Source organism: Ovis aries, chromosome 11 (assembly GCF_016772045.2).
Source record: "Ovis aries strain OAR_USU_Benz2616 breed Rambouillet chromosome 11, ARS-UI_Ramb_v3.0, whole genome shotgun sequence".
Taxonomy (NCBI): domain Eukaryota; kingdom Metazoa; phylum Chordata; class Mammalia; order Artiodactyla; family Bovidae; genus Ovis; species Ovis aries.
Genome location: NC_056064.1, coordinates 39220356 through 39240977, shown reverse-complemented (window position 1 = coordinate 39240977; position 20622 = coordinate 39220356). Strand labels below are relative to the sequence as shown.

The window sequence follows — 20622 nt, the reverse complement described above, 5'->3', positions numbered from 1 at the left end:
CATGTGCACTTCTAAAAGCTCCCCGAGGTGAGTCTGAGTCTTGAAGGCTCAAGTTTGAGAACCAGTGATCTGGAGCAGAGGTTGGAAAACTCTGGTCCATGAGCCCGCAGCCCATTTGTTCATGGTCTGCATACGAGCTACGAACGGGTACTACGTTTAGTAACGTTTGAAGCCTGTGTGGAGAGTTAAAAGGAATAAGATTGGTAACACATGAAATTTCTATGAAATTCAAATTTCAGTGTCCAGAAATAAAGTTCTACTAGAACAGTCATACCCATTCATCTCCCTATTATCTCTGGCTGCTCTCACGCCATCACTACAGAGCTGAGTAGCTTTGATAGGCCCTTTGGCCCACAAAGCCTAAAACATTTATTTACTCTCTGGAGCTCTACAGAAAACGTCTGCTGTCCCCTCTTTGCCCCCTCTTTTCCTGTTGGTAATATCTGTTTCAGCACAATCCTCCCAAATTACACAGAAGTACCACTTTACACCCATGAAATGTCTATACACATTTGTGTGTAAAACGTACAAATAGGAATAAAACAAAGGATGAAAAAGAAGCAGAGTCAGGAGTTCTGGGATTTTCTGCCTGCATCCCCAGTGGCAACATGCCCACACTGCACCTTGAGGACCTACTGACTTTGCAGAGAGGAAACTTAGGGGAAAGGAGGCAAGCAACCGAGGAGCGGTGGATGGTCCATGGTTAGCGCTCCGGGAGTACTGGGCTGGGGCTGGGGAGGAAGTGGGGCAGTCCCCCCCACCTCCCCCGCAGAGGAAGCTCAGAAAGAGGGACACAGAAAGCTGGTCTGGTCCCGAGCAGACCCAGACCTGAATCCTCTCCAGACCTCAGACCACCACCGGCCTGGAGGCTGGTTCTCACCTCCTGTTCACGAGGATCCTGCCCTGTGCTGCCCCCGGTGGAAGAGGGGGTGGGTGAGGGGGACAGGGTGAGGAGGGGCAAAGCCTGCCCTGCCTCCAGGAGCAGAGGGAACCTGCAACTCTGTGCCCAGAAGTCCCTGCCTGATCCAGCTGTCCAAGCCCAGGTGCTCCTGTGGCCCGCGCCTTCTCACGTTCTTTGCTGCTTTCTCGCATCTGCTTTATAAGGAGGGCAAGACTAAAACTCAGCCAGAAGCGGCCGGGCTACAGGTCTGCAGGGGTGGTCAACTGGGCCCACCCACATCTCCCTGCTGCTCTTCCACTGTTGAATGGTGGTGACTTGCTGCAGCCCGGGCTGGGAGAACAGGTCAGGCAGCAGCACAGCTTGGGATGGGCCAGTGGGGAGGTAGGGAGTGCCTCACTTAGGGGTTTGGGTCAGGATGAGCCTCCCTCCTCCTCTCACCCCTTTCCGTCATGCCCAAGCAAGGACCCACACCCAAAGAGCAAAATAAACTGAAGGGCAGACAGCTGGCCCTGGTCAGACTGAACACCCACAGGATTCCCAAACTCCCATGAAGCAGAACCCTAAGAGGTGAAGGTCAAGGGCCAGTGTCCTGCTCTCAGATCCCTAAGACAAGGGCAAAAGGTGAGAGTCTCTCTTGAGCCCACTCAGTGAGCCCCCCTCCTCTGTCAAGGAGTAGTGGGGGAGTGGGGCCAAGGAGAGGCCTTTAGGCTCTCAAGGCAACTGCCCTTCTGACTTCTGTCCTGGGGTGGGAAAGGTTAGCTTCCCGTGTTTACTTTCCGATAATGAAAAGAGGCCTGACCCTGGGAGCCGGTGACCACGGGGAGGCAGACAGAGGCCTGCCCTGGGCCCTGAGGGAGCCAGGATGTGGGCTGAGGGGCAGGCTGCAGCTCTGTATTCGTGAAGGGGTGACTCTTGGAGGAAGAAGCACGTCTGGGTCCCATCCCCCATCACGTTGTAGACTCAGTCCTTCATCGAGGACTGCACGTCCCTCCCACACCTCACGGGCCATTCACTTGCTCATGTGAACTTGCAAGAGTCCTATCCCCTCTGGGCCTGGACTTCCTCATCTTAAAAAGAGGCCACGGCACCGTCTGCTCCCATGTGGTCCTAAGGCTTCCAACTGCCTCTAGGAACCTAGCCAAATCCTAGAACTGAAAGCAAGTGTGGACGTGTGTTCGTTTCCAGAAGTGGCTGATGGGATCCATCTTGCTCCTTAAAAAGCCACTCTACACAGGGCCAGCTGATCCAGGCACAGCAGCAGCAGCCGGAACACAGGAGAACCCTTCCCGCCACCGATAAAGGGACCACCTGCTCACTGTAATAACCCTGACTCAGCTCTTCACTGAGTTCTCTGCATATAATCTCCCTTGGCCTTGACAATAATCAGCCTTTTAAAAAAGTCCCATAGGTACACTTTAATTTCCATTTTACAGAAGTGAAGTGACTTTCATTAGTCAGGCCTGAAGCCGGTCATACAAGGACAAAGCCACAGCTGGTCAGGTCCTTTCCTGGGACAAGGTGACCCCACGCCCAAGTCTGCCCCTGGCCCCAGTTCATGTCTTCTAGAACAAATATGAATAGCACTCCCTTTCACTTTTAAAAGGGATGATAATCACAAGGTCACCCTAACTTCGAGAGAAGGGGCGCCAGGCACTGAAGTCAGGAGCAGCAGCGCAGAACGGAAGTGGACTAAGAAACGTGAGGCTGCAGCGCCCTTCCGCCCAGGGGGCCACCTGATAAAATCTCAGTCCTCTCAACTTCCTCTCCCTCCCCTGCGCAGGAAACAAGGAAACTGTTATTACTTTGCTGATCAGCCTAATAGCTTGTGCCTAAAGAGGCACATTAAAGGGTGTGAGCATATCCAAAAGGGAGGCCAAGGCCCTGGTTGAGCTCAGTCCCAGGCTCAGCAAAGTTCCAGTCGTCTAAGTGCACTGAAAAGGGGTCACCATAAGCTCAGAAACATCAGCAGAGGCCCAGCCAAAAAATGTCCCGGGACCCCCTGGAAGGACGCCCGGGAGATCCAAGTGCATGGAGGTGGAGGGGTCCAGGCCCCGGAGGACCCTCCCCACTCATCCAGGGCCCTGCCAGCCAGGACTCCAGGATGACTCGTTGAGGGTCCGTTCCAAAGCTGTGGAAAACACATTTTCTCTGCCAGCTGATGGTCTGTTTTCTGACCCCGTGTTCTCCTTCCTGATTGTGGTGGAAAACCAAGGTCTGACTCCACACTTGCTCCCACATGATTCCACATCACAGCCAAGAAGGGAATATCAGGCTCTGGATGGAATAATCAACTCACCAGCCAAGGTCTGGTTTTTCTAACAATGTTTCCATTTGTTGCGGGCCTCTGTGGTGCCCTTATATGCATTACTCATTTCCTTTTCTCAGCCAGCCCAAGAACAATGTATTACAATCATCCCCATTTTTCAGACAGGGAGACCAAGGCTCAGGAGGTAGGTAAGAGGTGCCTAAATGGGTCCTCCCATCGGCTCCTTAGTTCTCAACCACTAAGCAATGCTGTGTTCCCCATGAGAGACTAACACTATTGTGTTTTTAAAACAAATGTAAATCTGTGCTCGCCTTCATTACTAATCAGAGAAATGCAAGTTAAAACCATGAGATACTACTACGCACAATCAGAATGGCTAAACTGAACAAGTCTAAGGATACAGAGCAGTGGAAACTCTCATCAGTGCTGGCGAGACGGTAAATCAATACCACTGCCTGAACAGTATTTCAGCGTTATCTGCTAAGGCTGAGGAGACATAGCCTCCAAGATGCGACAACTGCCCTCCACGTTAACGCTAGGAAATACGTGTGAAGTTGTCCACAGCCACGGAAGCAATCCAAATGCCATCAACCCCAGAATCAACAAAATGTGGGATAAGCAGTTTAAACAGAATATAACACAGCAACAGAAAAGAATAAACTATAGCGTCACGATGCTTTAAGCCCAGTGTTACCCCCAAGGATACGACACACAAAAAACAATGTATGTTCAAAACTGGGGAAAACAAAACTCTAGTATTCAGAAATGCATAGCTATGGAGGGGGGATTAATTAGAGGGGTTTGGGATACGTGTACACACTACTAAATATAAAACAGATAACCACAAGGACCTATTGTTATAGCTCAGGGAACTATACTCAGCATCTCATAGTAAACTCTAAGGGAAAAGAATCTGGAAAAAGTTAACTTAGTCACTTTTCTGTACGCCTGAAACCAACACAACATACACTTCAGTTTTAAACAAAGAAAGATTCCACACTTAAAAAAAAAGCATACAGGGTGTGCAACAAGCCCAGCGCCAGCTATCTGACTCTGGGGCTAGAATTTTCTCTGACTTTACTATTTACTACTGATTGGGCCCAAACTATAAGGACCCGAAGCGTTTCCCAGGTGGTGCTGGTGGCGAAGAACCCACCGGCCAGTGCAGGAGTCATGAGAGGCACGGATTCGATCCCTGGGTCAGGAAGATTCCCCTGGAGCATACCCACTTCAGTATGCTTGCCTACAGAATCCCACGGACAGAGGAGCCTGGTGGGCTACAGTCCACAGGGTCACAAAGAGTCAGACAGGACTAAAGCGACTTAGCATGTATGCATGCATGCATAAGGACTGCAGCTAATTTAAGAAATATGAGCTGCTAATTATTTCTGACTGTAAGAAATGCAAAAGATTTCTGCCTATAGCAAGGATATCTCCAAAGCTTATGGTTTTACAGTCCTGTAGGCCATAAACTAGTTCTGCAGCTAATGGCAGAACACTAACCAGTTCTGTATCTAATTATATCCAGTGCTTTCTTTCACAGACTAGGCCTCACCTCTGCCTGTCAGATGCTCCCAGCTGGTTCCTCATAATTAAGTTAATTATATGATAGGTACTCACTACATGAGAGTTATGTCTGTTTTTTGAACACTTTGAAAGCTCTATTTTGACAGGGGGCTGTCATGCTCTGCTTCCTGCCTTGCATGGTGAACACACACACAGGTGTGTATGTGTTATACTTTACAGAAAAAGGAAAAGTTAAAAAGACCCAAAACTGTATACAGGAAATCTATATATGAGGAAATATGTAGGTAAATGAAAACTTGCCTACTTGAAGGCAGGGGCTCCTAGTAAAAGGGACTCAGCAATTAAAAACTTCTGTCTAGGGCTTCCCTGTTGGGTCAGTGGTTAAGAATCTGCCTGCCAATGCAGGGGACACAGGTTTGACCTCTGGTCTGGGACGATCCCACATGCTGTGGGGCAACTAAGCCCGTGCCTAGAGCCCCTGCTCCGCAACAGGAAGCCCGTGCACGGGAGGTGGAGAGCAGTGCACTGCAGCTAGAGAAGGCCCAGGAGCAGCAACTAAGACCCAGCAAAGCCGAAAAAAGAGAGACTCCCATCCATCACAGCCATCAGAGCTGGCGCCCAAAGGCCAGATCAATGTTGGCTTGGCCAAAAAGTTTGTTTGATTCTGTCCATAACACCCTATGGAAAACCCCGAGTGAACTTTTTGGTCAACCCAGTATAACTGAATCACTTTGCTGTATAGCAGTAATGAACACAGAATAGAAAACCAACTATACTTCAACTGAAAAAGAGTCGATCACTCACCACAGGGGCCTAACTTACTAGCACCTTGCCTCCCAAGTTTCCACACATTTTTAGTTCTAGACAAAGGCCCAACTTTTCAGCCAAACTTTAGTCCATATCCCTTCTTTCACCACCATGCAGAAACCAAAGTCTACCTTTAAATTAACAGCAATGGACAATATTTATCTCAGACTAAGTGCTTGACATTTTCCTCACAAATCGAGGTGGCATCTGACGATAACCTGGGAAATGAGTGACAAGCTCATATAGGAACACTATTTTGGATACAAAACAGAAGGCGTGGCTCTAGACATCATCTTTCCCAAAACTCCCTGGAGGAAGGACAATTTAATAACGTGGTTTAAAGTTCCCTGGGGGTTCTGGGATGTAGCCAGGACTGGCACCTTTGGTGAAGCTCTTTTCAGACTCTTGGTGATGATTCTCACACTGCAGGGAACTCAAGGAATGTGTTAAAAATGCTGGTTCTTGAAAAAAGAAATCTTACTTTCTATCAATCACTTTTAACTTTGTATCTATATGAGATGATTCATTCAACTTATTGTGATAATCATTTCATGATGGAGGTAAATTAAATCATTATGCTGGACACCTTATACGTATACAGTGCAGCATGTCAATCACAGCTCAATAAAAATGGAAGAAAAGATAAAAAACAACAACAGGAGTAATTTTAAAAATAAAATGCTAGTTCCTGAGACTTCCTTGGTGCTCCAGTGGCGAAGACACCACATTCCCAGTGCAGGGGACTCAGGTTCGATTCCTGGTCAGGGAACTAGACCCCACATGCCACAACCAAGCATAGCCAAATAAATAAACATTTTAAAAAATTGCTAGTTCCTAAAAAGGAGATAAAATTAATGCTAGTTTCTGGGCTCTGCTCCCAGGCAGTCCCAGGAGGAGGCCTCAGGATGCATTTTCTTTTTTTTTAGCCTCTATCTTCAATCAACCTTTTCAAGAGATTGAAGTACAGCTGTTTGGAAGCCCACAGCTGACAGACTAACGGCATTTGCCAAAACCAAGAGTCTTCCAGCTTTGTGGTCATGTGTCAGAGGTCCCAGCTAAAGCTGCAAAAGCAGAACCAGGTCAGGCATCAGTCACCTCCCCGCCTCAGATAGAGGACAATCAGCTCATTGCAGCCCTGTGGCTACTGATAAGATGGTATCTGCCCAAGTGTGGGTGTCTTGGCCGGAGTGAGTTGTTACCAGGGCTCCTCAGACATTAACATCTCCAATAACTAGTTGTCGGGGAGAGGCTGGGGAATACAGGTGCAACAGGCTGGGTGTGGAGTATTCTGGAAGACTTCCAGAAAAGCAGGCAAGGATGACTGGGCTTGCCTCCCCCTTCTAAAAGCCACAGGCTGGAAACAATGAGTGAATGTGCTGGGGGGTTGCAGTTGTAGGAAGGGAGCAGGTGTCCAGATAACAGTCTTCACAATGAAAGGCCAGAGGCTAAAGACTCAGGAGCCCAGTTTTCTGTATATTCCTTCCCTGTTACCTGAGGCTTCCCCTCCCTCCTGTTTTCCATGAGGACAGCTGAGACCCACACCTTCTTCTGGGCACAACCAGCAGGGAAGCTCTCGGGTTGAGGCCAGGCCCTAGCTAATAAAGAAGCAATTGAGACAGGCCTTGTTTGAGGCGAAGAGGGGATTACAGCTGTCAGAGGCATCTTAGGCCAAGGGAAGCACTCCATTTCCTCAAGACACGAATTTCAAGCTGCAGGTCAACAATCTAATTGTGAAACCCAGCATCTTTAACAAACTAAAATAGAACAGAAAATATCCGAATGCCCTTTAAGTGGTAGAGCACTCTTTCCTGAAAGTTTTGGTTCTGTTTCTCTCAAATAAGTCAGCAAGCCTGTTCAGTGGGCCACGTCATGAAATGTATTTCATACTGCAGGCTGCTGATCAAAGTTTAAGAGCCAAAGTCTCAGACATGGCCACTTCTGATTGCTTGGGTCCTGGCTTCTGACATCTACCTGAGCCACAGCAAGTTAGCCCTAACAGTGGTCCAACTCACTTCCAGGAGTGCCTGATAAAGGAGGTCTGAGGGCCAGATGCCGGATAGGCCACCCAAAACTCAGGGCCCCTGAAGCCTCTGTCCAGACCCTCAGTCCAGAGTGACACCAGGCAACCTGCCAACCCCTCCTGAACCAGACCTGAAGACACCTGCTTGCCCAGTCCTTTATGGGACTCTGAGCAACACAGGCCTGCAGCCATGTCCATGCTTGTGGCTCACAGCAGTGCCCCCGCATTGCCCAAAGCCCCCTAAGCAGCCTCCCCACAAGCCCAGAGCCACACAGGCTGCTAGTCTGTGGCTCCGCCAAGCAGGAAACTGAGGCCTGTCCCCTGCCCCAGGTGTCATAGGGGCGCCCACTCTGCACGTCCAGCCCTGCCATGGCTAGACACTGGTGACCACCCTGGACCTGGGAGGGCCAGGCCAAGGGGTGCAGAGCCAGCGAGCAAAACCCGACTGGGGTTTTTACACAGGAAGGAAGAGCAAGCCGAGGTGGGGGAGGAGGCTGAAGGAGGGCGGAAATGACTGCAATGTCAGCACCCAGAGGCAGTCGATGGGGAGGCCAGCCCCTCCCCACCCCTGCCACCCAGTTCTGACCTTTGTGCTCAGACAAAACAGCTAGTCCGAAGCCTGGCCCTCACCATAGCCAGCAGGGAGGGAGGCAAAGTTCAGAGAGAGTAGGGGGTGAGGGGGGTGATTGAGCACAAAGGCCCTCCCTGTACACCCCCCAAAAAAGTCCAGTTCTTTCAAGGTGGAAATATTATGTGGGCAGAGGGTATCAAAAGGGCAATCTGGGGGTGCACAGAGGAAAGGCATCTTGGGAACCCCAAACCCTTCCCTTCCCTCAGCTCAAGCAGGCACCAGCCAGGCCTGCAGAGGAAAGCAGGGGCGGCACAGAACTGGCCTCATGCACGACTGCCAGGCAGGTGGGGAGGAAACGAGAAGGGAGCGCCAGAGTCAGGGTAGTACCCGTGGAGCAGGGGACCTTACATTACTGATCTGGTCCTGGGTCTTCTTGATTCTCTGGAGCTCGGGCGTGTCTGCCACCACGCTGAAGCCTTTGCCCTTGTTCTTCTCAAACTCCTCCTTGTAGCGTACCTGGAGGACCAAGGTGGTGGAGAGGAATCAGAGTCGAGGCAGGGGGAGCAGAGTGGGCTCCAGCCTGCAGAAACCAGCCAGGAGAGACCCTGACCAGAACCCCCGCTGCAGCGACATCCACTCCCACCTCCCAACTCCAGGCAGAAACCTTGGCCGAAAAGTATCAGACCAATGATAATAAACTATTGCTATGTATTCATATTTGGTGTATCCTGAGTGCCAAGAGCTTTACATGAACTGTCATTTAAGTCTTGCTATAGACTATTGTTAGTTCCATTTTACAGACAAGGAAACTTGAGCCACAGAGAGGGAAAGTCACCTGCCCAAGCTCACACAGCTTAGCAGCACAAGTTCAGAGCCAACAGGATGAAACTTTCATCTGCCTGACTCCTGAACCTTCACCACGGCCCATCCCGCCTGACAGCGAGAGGAAAAAGGTTCTTTCCAGAGCTCCAAGGACTGCCCCAGCCCTCACCCTGGCCAGGATGTGGTCCTACCCACTGAGAGCCTGGGGGAGTTTCTGAGTGAGGGCTGTGCCAAGGGACAAAGTTGGTGCCCAGAAAGGAGGGCGGTAAGACAGCCACTCAGAAGACTCAATCAATGAGCCTTTGACAGGCCCCGGTGGCTGCCTGGAGCCTGCCAGGCTGGCTTTTGAGGTCAGCACCACAGGAGGGGATGAAATGGGTGGGGGACAGATAGCACTTCAGGCTTCGAAGCGCTAAGAAAGACCCCTACCATCCCCTCCAATGCCCCTCTCTTCTGAGTATTCCATGGAAACCTGAGTACTAGAGGGACTTAAGTCAGACATTCAGAAAGGACTTCCCAAGCACTAAGGGAACTGAAATATGAAAACTGTCCTCCCCTGCGGGTTTTGAAGAGCAGAATGGAGGCTGGAAATGGCCCTGGGACAGGAACCTGTTCCTCCGGCTTTCAGAGTTTTTACTGTCCACCTCGGCAGCAGCTGTTGCAAAGCCCACCAGCTGCCTGGACTTCTTCCATGCAGGCTGCACTGTCCTGGAGGCAGGTCAGTCCAGGACACAAGGCCCAGGACCTTGGGAATTTCCAGGCCTCTCCCAGGCATGGAGTCATCTGGCCTCAGGGCTGAGCTGCACTGTGACCCGACTGACAACACGCACCTGTTGGTTCCTCTGCACCCCCCAGGGGTCAGGGTCCCTGTCTGTCTCCAGAGCCCCAGCTCACCCATCCAACAAGGGTTTCTTGTTGCTAAAAGGTTCCAGAACCTCCTTTGTTCTGACCCAGACTGAAATAAAGGCCTGGATGTGCTAGGTCCTCTCAGACTGGAAGTTAACACAGAGGGTCCAGGTACCAACCCTCCCCAAGGGCCTAGAACTGCCCCACAGCAGCTCTTCCAAGAAGGCCTGGGCCAGCACAGCAACTCTTAGTGGCAAGGGTGGGTTGAGGGGGAGACCCTTCTGGAAGCAAGCATCAAGAAAGGTAAAGCACTGAGAGTCAAAAATGTGTCGCTCCAGATGCAGAGGCCACAGATCCAAGAACTCTGGCCTTGATTGCCTCACCTGTAAGAGGACTGTCCATAATGGAGAAGGGGCTTCCTACCACCAAGCAAGAACAAAGAGCCTGTGGGAGCTGGTATGAATACAGGCTGTCTCCCACTTGCTGAGTGATCTTGGGCAACTGATTTAACCTCTCAGGCCTCAGTGTCCACATCTATAAAATGGGGATCATGACACACCCATTCAAATCAAAGATACAGGTGGCTTTAAAGCAACAGACACATACGAAGCACACAGCAGGGTTCAGTGTGCAAGGATAAGTGAAGAAGTGGAGTGAAGTCGCTCAGTCGTGTCCGACTCTTTGCGACCCCATGGACTGTAGCCTACTATGCTCCTCCATCCATGGGATTTTCCAGGCAAGAGTACTGGAGTGGGTAGCTATTTCCTCCTCCAGAGGACCTTCCTGACCCAGGGATCGAACGATCGAACCCAGGTCTCCCGCACTGTAGGCAGACGCTTTACTGTCTGAGCCACCAGGGAGGCAAGGACAAGGGTTAAGTGTAAAGGTGCTTTGTCAAGTGCTGAACAAACACCAGTCCCTGACTCCTTCCTCCACTTCCAGGCCCTCTGGAGGGTCAGGCCCCTAATCCAGGGGAATAATTGTCATGGCAACACTGCAATGACATCAGCTGGTTCCCAGGCTCAGGAACTGCCTCTCCCTCCCTCCTGGGGAAGGATAATTCATTTCACTGCTGGCACAGGCAGCCCAGAGAGGGCGGGGCTGGAAGGAGCAGGGGGCAAGAAAGGACGGAGGCCTGTGCTCAGCACTACTTCGCTGTGTGTTCCTGGGCAAGTCGGTCCCCCTCTCTGGGTCTCCCGAGAGTGGCCAGCCAGCTGATCAATAAAAGTCCTCCTGGTTCTGGAGTTTCTGACCATATTTAAGCACCTGTTCCTGATTATGGAGAATCAAGGTGGGGAAGATTCTCTGGCCATCTGGAGCTGGAGTAGCTGGCAGAGGTAAAAGTCAAGGAAACAGAAGTCTGGGGAGGGCCCCACGTGGAACCTCGTTCATCACCCAAGCTGGAGTGCTTGCCCTCTTCTGGGATGGCTCACCAGGATGTGACAGGGGCTCTGAGCACGGAAGTGACCTGCCCAAGGTCACTCAACCTGCCTTGTCAGTTCAACTCAGGAGTCCTGTCTGAATGTCTGGGCCTCCCACCTGGACACTCCCAAGGTAGAGAGGGGAGCGCATGAGGCCCCTCAGGCCTGAACAACCAGGGCCTAAGAAATTCTACTTTTCATATATAGATTTATTATTCTCCCAGATTCTAGCTTGCTCATCACTTACCATAGCAAATACTAGGTACAAAGGTTTGTTGGGTAAATAATGAATGAATTGAATGCAAAAATAAAATCTCCAAACAGGCAGCATAAGTTGAAAAACAATTGCCTTACTGACCCAATGTAAGAGGAAAGATCACGACTTAAAAATATATATATTGAAAAAAATGATACCAACAATTCCTACTTATTATGTACCTACCTAATGTGCTAAACCCACGTACTATGTAACCCACCCACTTCTAACAAAAAAAATTAATTATTTTAAGAGTAAACACACACAGATGGGGAGGAGAGTTAATGAGAAAGGTCAGTCTGGAAGCAGTCATCAAAAGGTCTAATACTCCTCAGCTTTATCATATCCAAGTTCCATCTCCTCTCCTTTCCAGGAGAATAGTAATAGTGAACATTTACTGAGTGCTGACTGTATGCCAGGAACTGTTCTAAATACCTAATACATACTAACATCCTCACAATAACCTTTGGAGAGAGGTAATTTGTACTTTACAGATAAAGGCAGTAAGGTTCAGAGAGGTTAAATAACTGGTCCAAGGTCACTGAGCTACTGAGGGCAGATCCAGGATTTGGCCTTCAACTGGCTCAGGTATGAGTGATGCAGGTATGCTGCCTACCCTGCAGGTTATAAGATTCAAGGTAAGAGAGTGGGAACTTCGCACACAGCAGGGCAGGGCACAGGACTTTGCTACAATCTCCTGTCCCCTGTGGCATGTGCCCCGTGCCATTTCCCAAGCACAGCACCAAGGATGATGAGGGTAAAATTAAAGACATCTTTTCCTTTCACTTTTGTCTGAGCTCAGAGGGCCACACAGACAGCCCCAGCTCAGCCCCACCCCAAATCTGCTGCCTCTTACTAGTCCTGGGGCTCGGGTGGGAGAGCTGCCCTGTGGGGGTAGGGGGTGGAGGTCCGCTAGGCCCTTGCCACCAGGGCTCTGCCTCAGCCAAGTCTGGACAGGCCCACCCAGAGGGTCATTTGTGGTCAGCCCTGTGGTTACCCGCCCCCACAAGGGAGGCTCCAGGTGTCCCAGACACCGAAAGTACCACTTTGGGAACCAGTCTAGAAATAGGAAAACAAAGCTGAAATACCACAGGCAACTTCCCAGAGCCAGAAGAGAGAGAGACACCCATGCAGGCCCAGGAAGGAGCCGGGGGCTGGCCCCTGGCGGGTGGGGTGGGCTAGCTAGGGAGGCTCCCGCTTCCCTTCCCACCACAGTGGCCTGCCCAGCCCCCACGGTGGCCACAGGAACCAGAACTGTCACGGCCCACGGCCCCAGCCAGGCCCACTCAGCCCTTCCAAGCCTCAGAGCCTCGGGCCCAGCCCTCAACATCGAGGCAACTGGTCCCCATTTTACCAGGCAAGAAAAGACGACTGAGAGCCAAAGGGGTGAGACTGAGCGCACACAGCCTGGGAAGCAGGAGACAGAGCCAGACTTGCAAAGAGGACAGGACCCCTCTCCACCCTCTGCCTCTCCCAACCCCTAGCCCCAGCCCTCAAGAGCCCAACTGCAGGAGATTAGAGCAGTGGCCTCAATGCAAAGCCTCAGCTCACACCCCTCACAGCAGCTCCTCGCCTCCCTCTCTAGCCCACAGCCTGGCTCTAAGCTGCTCAGAGCAGGTCTGCAGGACCAAAAGCCCTCATCAGAATCGCCAGGGCTGCCCAAATGCAGCTCCCTGGGCCCGGCCCAGAAGTGGCAACCAAAACCCTCTTGGGTGGGGCCAAGGACTCTGCATTCTAAACGCCACCCTCGTCCCCTGCACCATCCCCCCGGTGGCTGATGCATCCTGGGCATTAGTGCGCACAGCTGGGTGCCACAGCAGGCTGCAGAGGGGCTGAGAGCAAAGGGCCTGACTTCTGTCAGGGAGCTGGCTCTGCATGGCCTCTAACCTGTGTCCCCGTCTGTAGCAAGGGGACAAGAGTCCCTCCATCATCAGGTGGTTGTGACAACTGAATGAGGTCAGGCCCGACCCCCGTGGTGACCCATGAAGAGCGACTGGCCTTCTCATGACCTCCCCACCGTCCCAAGAATCCGGAACCCCGGGGACAGGCAGTGGGCCAGCCCCTGGGAGACAGGGCAGGTCTGGAGGTGGGCAGGGCGTGCTCCCTCCTACAGACCTCAGGGATTGAGTTCCACAGGCAAAAAGAGCTCCAGCCCAGCTTTTGTGGGACTGATAAAGGCTGAGGGAATTAGCAGGGTTTGAATTTCTCCTCCTGAGAGTAGGTGTGTGCGGGGGTGTGTGTGTGCGTCCCTTGCTTCTGCCTGAGTGTGTACACACACTCCCACACTCCTCTCACACTGTGGGGTGAGTACAGGTCACCCCACAATGCTCTGACCCGCTCTCCCCATGAAGCCCCTTCTACCCGCGACAGGATGGGGAGTCCCTAAGGCAGTCGTCAGGGCCTGGCCAGGGGATTCCCTGTGCAAATCAGGCCCGGGCCCGAGTGCCGTCTCAAGCCTTCTTTCTGCCAGCTGAGCCACCCAGCCCTCCTCAGTCAGCTGGGCTCTGGTACCTACATTAGCCCCCACAGTGACTGCGGCTTTCACACCACAGTGGGGGCGGAGCCTGGGCTGGTAGATGTGAGCTGTGCTAAGGGGCAAATTAGCTTCCCCTACCTGTCCCCAGGTGACTCAGTGGTAGAGAATCTGACTGCCGATGCAGGAGATGTGGATTACATCCCAGGGGTCAGGAAAATCCCTTGGAGAAGGAAATGGCAACCCACTCCGGCATTCTTGCCTAGGAAATCCCACGGACAGAGGAGCCTGGCAGGCTACAATCCATGGGGTTGCAAAGAGTCGAACACGACTTAGCACGCATGCACCTGCTCTCCCATCATGGTGGGATACATGGGAGGCCTGAACCCCTGGCTCACAGGGCTGCACAAGGTCAAGGTCACTGTATTTGAGAGTGAAAAAAACAGAGCCTGGATCCTGAAAGCTCACCGAGAGTGCATGTCAACAGGCAAAGTCCAGTGCCTCTCAGAGCCTTGGTTCCCTGTCTCTGACGCCTGCAGTCAAGTCAAGGATAAATGAGGTGAAGTAACTGAAGTATTTGCTAACCTATGATAGTTCTCACCAACAAGAGGAACTACCGTGTTTATTATCAAAGTAGAGATAGTTCTCCTTAGGGAGTTGGGTGGAAAACTGGAAAGAATACAAGTCTCAGACAAACTGGCATTCAAAGTCATTAGCACCTATTTCCTCTTCTGTAAAGTGAGAGGGATCCTGCCAATTGCACAGACCTATTGTGAGGCATGAACGCTAACACACCCAGAACACGAAGCACTCCATATACCAGCTACTAGTACAGTTATTACCGCTACTGCTGCTTGTATGATTTCAGCAAGCCCCTTACTGTCTCTGAGCCTTAGTTTCCCCATCTGTACAATGGGAAAACAGCACCTCCCTTGCAGGTTGCTGGGAAGATCAAATGAGAGAATGCATGTACAGCCTTTGCCACTCCAGGGCTCGTTCTCCTTCATGTGACCAACTGGGAGGCAGGGAGCCAGAGAATTCACACCAAGACCAGGCAGCAGGAGCCCCACCTGGAGGGGTCAGGAGGGATCCCCTCGGAGGCCCAGGTGGCTCCTCCAAGACATTTTCCTGGTCCTGGGCACCCTGCCCACTTGGTTCCATTCCCCAAGAGGTTTTTGCTAAAGCCCCACTCTGTCCCACCCTACAATCCGGGCCAGGCTTGTCCTGAAAGCCCTCTCAGACCCCCAGTCAGGGTAAGCCATTCTGATCGAAAGGTTCTGGACCTTTTGCTTATTCCTCAGTGACCCCTAAAGCCCCAGCTCTCTCTTCCTGGTGCAGGAACCCCATCTCCTCCCCTACTGCAGTGGCAAGCAGGGCTCCCTCTGAGAAGGGGCTCAGGAAAATCAAACCAAGGAGATGTGGGCAGGACAGGCCCCTGGGGCAAGGCTCCCTTAGCAGCCTGCCCTAGGACAGGTAGAAGAGGGTTGGCGACATGGCTAGAGGATAAACTGTGTAACTTCACTCTCCCTGGTCAATCCCTGACCAGGGATCAAACACGTGTCCCCTGCAGTGGGAGGGCTGAGTCTTAACCACTGGCAGCCATCCCAAGGACCTTCCTTTCAGGGTGGGCGTGAAAGGATGGGAGGGAGAGGGGACCAGCTTCCTGGAGGAGGTGGGCTTTAGGGGCCTCCCACAAAATTCCTGATGCAGAAAGAATCTGAAACCCACACCCCTCTAACCCACTTTAGGTAGGGGGTGGGCGGGCACACTCTGGCCCACTTCGCTGATCAAGTCAGGAGATGTGAAATAACTGGGGGTGGGGGCAGGGAGACTGGGCAAGTGCTTGGATTTCAGCACCTTGCTGAGTAACCACAGAAGGAAGCTCTTGCCAAACCCAGGGGCGGCCCCGCCCCCCCAGACCAGGCCCCAGCTCTAGCCCCACTCCCTCACCTGACTCTGCAGCTCACTCTGTTGCTTGAGGCGGAGGTTTTCCGGGGTGTCAGCCACCATGGTGAAGGACTGCTTGGGGTAGTGTCTGCAGGACAGAAAACAGCACAGTAGGGTTCATCCTGGGCGAGAGGCTGGGAGCTTCTGGGCTTTTCACCCCCTTATGCTCGGGTGGCCCCTGCCCCAGCATCAGGACCACAGTGCCCACCACCCACGGCTCCAGGGAGGCAAGTGTTTCTCACTCAGAATGGGCTGAACTGGGAAGATACATCAGGTCTCCACAGGAGGCCATGGCGATACTCTCTAAGAGTTTCAGATCACCCAAATAATCCATGTCTACTGCGCAGGGAGGTCAAGGGGGCCAGGCACTCAGGAGAGGAGAAGATGCTGACGGGCTCAGGACAAGGCTTTCGGCTGAGACCAGAAATGGAGACCAATGAAGCAGACGAAAGGTGGGAGGGAGGCAGAGACCGAAGGGAAAAGGGACGTGCACACGCAGGGGGACTTTCTGGAAAAGGCAGTGAGGGAGAAAAAAGGCACCAGTGTTTCAAAGGGCAAACGAGGTGCAACTTAACCAGAGAGCAGCTGAGAGATCAGCTTGAGGCCAGAGAAGAAGTCACCATGTAGATAACAACACTGTAACAACAGCTGATGTTCCCTGTGCTAAGGGTGTCCACGCCCTAATTCACCAAATTCTTAAAACCACCCTACTGTCTCCCTTTGACAGATGGGAGACAGCAGCTTGGAAAGGATAAACGGTGTGGCCAAGGCACAGGGCTAGTAAGTGGAGGCATCCAGATTTGTTCCCAAACCATGTCTCAAGACCCAGCACCCTGAACCCAACGCTCCAATCTCCAGACACAGGCCAGACCAGAGTCCTATCCCCCAGGAGCAGGCTGGCCTGGAGGTGGCAGTAGCCAGGGCAGCCCTCAGAGCCAAGCCTGCTGGGACCTCCAGGGCCATCCAGTCCAACCCCCTCGTGTCCTCTGGAAGGCCGCGTGCTGGCACCGGGCACTTAGCTGACTTCATGATGATTTATCACATCAGTTGACTGTCTTTCTTCACTACTTCTCTGAGATGAGAGGGTTCTCAGTGTTTCTTCTTCACTGACTTATCCCAAACTCCCCAAACAGAATCTGGTGTTCAGTAAATATTTGTTGAATAAACAAATGTCCTACACTAGCTGTTGAAGCTGGGCCAGGATTAGAACTCAGGTCTCCTCCATCCCCACCCCCCCGGGTTCCCTAGAAAACTAGCTAGAGGGGCAGCCCTGAGTCACTGTGGTCTGTGTGCAGGTGTTGGTATGCGAAAGGGCTGGGGGTCCACAGAGGCCCCAGTAATTTCAGGGACAGGTGGGTGGCTTCTCCAAGCAGGAGCCAAGGGCAGGCCATTCTCAGCCCTGGCTGACCACACCTCACCTCACCCCAACTGTGACCACTGGCTGGTGCCCGACTTGCAGGCTGAGCCCAGGTAAGAGATGGCTCACCCACTTCCAGCCACCCAGGTTGGCTGACGTGCTGTGAACTGGTCACCAGCAGCCCTCCTACTGCTGTGTGTTTCACCAAGCCTGGCATGTTCTCCAGCCACCCACCCCAATCCTGAGCCAAAGCTGTCAGTAATTACACAACTTCCCTGTGTCAAGGGCAGGGATTCAGGTGCTAGAGAACTCAACTAAATGGGAGAGGAGCAGTGGCTAAAAGGAGCCCAGTCCTGCCACTGCCTTGCAGGGTGACTCTGGCAAATCTTTTCTCCCTGTGAGCTAGTTTCACCATCTTGGACCTAGAATCACAGCAAGGTGATTTCACCTGTGCCCCATTTTACCAGGCAGATCCAGGTAAAATGCCCCAACTCTTAGCCTCCACTGCCCACCTGAGTCCCACCTCCCAGATCAGCCCAGCCCGTGGCTCCTTGAGCAGAGGGAAGAGCAAGAGAAGAGACTAAAAAAACAAATACAGGTGCCTGCAGCCGGCAGCAGAAGTTTTCCATGGATGAAGGCAGGGCTAAAGCTGTAGACCCAGTCCGGGGTTTGGCCCAGCTCCATGAAGCCAGGGCCACCCACAGTGGAGAAGCTCCATGCAAAATTCCCGAGTTCCAGGGGAAAGGAGGATCTGTTCCCAGAGCACAGAAGGAGACCAGCAGGAGGAATCTAAGTTAGATCTCTAGCAGGACTGGCAAGAGATCTGAGGTCGCCTGAGGGAGGCCTTGGAGAGGACCCTCCCACCAAATCAGAGCCATTATGATAGCATCAAGGGCTGGTGGTGTCGTGAGGTGAGTGTCTATAAGTGGAGGCTCACGAGCATAGGAGGGAGGTCAGGTCCAGAAGCAGGGGGCTGGAGAAGACCTTCGGGGTGGCTCTGGCCCGGAACTTGAAGGGTCAGTTCAGAGAAGACGGTGTAATTAGCATTTGATGGGAAAGCGTGTGTGGCAGGCTCAGAAAACACATATGCCCAGGAGCCAGTCCGCCAACCTGCAGTTTGCCATTTGCCTGAAGGCACAGGGTTAAAATGGGAGTGCCGGGTCCAGTGGTCCAAGGTCAGCCAGACACATACACCTGACACGCCCCCACTCTGCAATTGTGTGGCTCCTGAACGCTCTGTTATGCCTCACACACGGTGAATATATAGACAGGCCTCTGCAACGCTCATCTCCTAGACACCAAGGCCAGCAGGTCCACGTTCACACATCTACAACCCCCGGAAGGGTCTCAGGAGACCCCCCACCAGGTAGCGGGTGCCTGCATGGATGGGGCTGGCAGGTATTTCATTCTCTCTTGGGAGCCATAATGACACCAAGATCTCAGTGCCCCCGCCCGGGGCCAGAACACTAATCCCATCAGAAGGGAAGGGGGGACCAGCCCGGATGTCTGTCAACTCAGCTCAGTCTGGAAGGAGGAGGGGGATTTTAAACATCAGATTAAGATAGATTAAAGGGGGCTCTGGAGCCACCGATCTCTTACCCTTGCCTCCTAAACCCCAACCCCAGGTCAGAAAAAGGCAGGCAGACATAAGCATGGGCTATATTCCTCTTGCTGTCAACCCTGTCCCCTCCCCACAGCCCCCAACCCTGGCGAGACAACTCTGCCTTTCCCATCCCCTGCTCACTGCGCTTCAGGTTCCCATGGCAACCTCATCCTCAGCTCTAGGCAGCAGAGCGGTTGAGAGCAGGCAGACAGAGCGAGTCTGTGGGGGTGGGGGAAGAGACACAGACAGCCAGGGTATCCTCAACTGCAGAGGAACCCGTGAGGGCAAAACCAGGAGGCTGTGTCTGCAGGATACTTGTAGACAGTTCAGATGAGGAAGATGTGAGCCTCGGTTTGTTTTCAGGGCAGGACACAAGAAGGCCAGGGCTGTGCCCCTCCCCCACCAGCACGACTATCTTCCAAGAGGGCTACAACCGATGTGACCTCCTCCCAGAAACAATTAATTGCTGGGGATTCTACCTTTTCCTTCCCTCTCCATCTTCAGATTGAAGCTCTCCCACCCTCCCTCATTTATTCTCAGATCCCAGTCAAGATGACTGGATATATGTGTATCCCAGTGTAGACGCTAGGGCAGACAAGAGGTCCCCCACCCCAGCTAATGACCCCACTGGTACCGCAGCCCCAACAACAGACTGGGCCCACAGTGAGGGAACAAGGGGCCAGGGTGGGGAGAACTGGGCCTCCCAACCCTGGCCTGGAGTTGAGTCCAGAGCACAGCTGTTCTTTGTCCCTTCTGTGGGCCAGCCTGCACCCGGCCCCTTGTTAATCATTCCCAGTGGCAGGCCCTCTCCTGATGCCCCTCCCCACCCTCACTGGCAGTATCAGCTGCTCTGGGTAAGAGAGACATGGAGGGAGCCCACTAGGACAGGAAGCCTGGGGGGGAGGGTGCAGGGAAAGGGGTCTAGCATTCACGAAGGCAAGAACAGAGTTGAGCAAGATAACCAGGCGCCTGGCAGCAGCCCCGGCCTCTGGGAGAAGTTAGAGCCACATAATTGGGGGCAGGAGGAGAAGGGGGCAACAGAGGATGAGATGGCTGGATGGCATCACCAACTCGATGGACATGAGTTTGAGTGAACTCCGGGAATTGGTGATGGGCAGGGAGGCCTGGTGTGTTTCAATTCATGGGGTCCCAGAGAATTGGACACAACTGAGCAACTGAACTGAACTGAACTGAACTGAACTGAAAGTTACTTCAGGATACATTGTATCCTGTGCACATTCTCTCCTGAAGCTTGCCACAAGGCTCTGCGCTAGAAAAGGCAGGCATTAGCACTGTGCCCATTTGACAGATAAAGAAACTGAGGCTCAGTGTCAAGGACAGAGATCTGGCCCAGTGCACTCTCCCCCATTCCACACAGGTCCAGGCAGCTAAGGGCAGACTGACTTCCCTCCCCCAGGTGAACACCAGCCTACTCCTAGTTCTGGGGAAAGAAATGCTTGGTTGGGTGGGTGGAGAACTTCCTCTTTTAAAGCCAACCAGTTTCCAAGCGTGGCTATTCTAAGAGAACCGTCTGGGGTCTCTCAGCCACCCCCAGCCTGAAGCCACCTACTCCTTCTGACATTTCTAAAGCGGGTTCAGACAGTGACCCGCTGCAGGGTTGATGACATCCAGTGACCTACTCCTTCTGATATTTCTAAAGCGGGTCCAGACAGTACGGGGTGCAGGAGAAGTAGGGGCTCCTCCCAGACGACCTCTGAGTCACCTTCCTTCTTGAAGGGACTGCAGAGCTCCTGCAATGGGCTTACTGGTGACAGGGATCACTTGGAGGGCAAAGCCCTGTCCCT

General features: G+C 52.7%; 1 protein-coding gene across 2 annotated transcripts in view; it reads right to left on the bottom strand.

The window, feature by feature from the left end:
* Positions 1–20622, bottom strand: part of LASP1 (LIM and SH3 protein 1) — a 41258-nt gene that overhangs the window by 8675 nt on the left and 11961 nt on the right. Inside the window, exons 3-4 of one of the 2 annotated variants that reach the window (XM_004012830.6) lie at positions 15861–15945; positions 8501–8608 (exon numbers count right to left, since the gene is read on the bottom strand). In XM_004012830.6, coding sequence (XP_004012879.1) covers positions 8501–8608; positions 15861–15945 — 193 coding nt within the window. The remainder of the gene's footprint in view (positions 1–8500; positions 8609–15860; positions 15946–20622) is intronic. The other variant, XM_004012831.4, reaches the window with a different exon arrangement.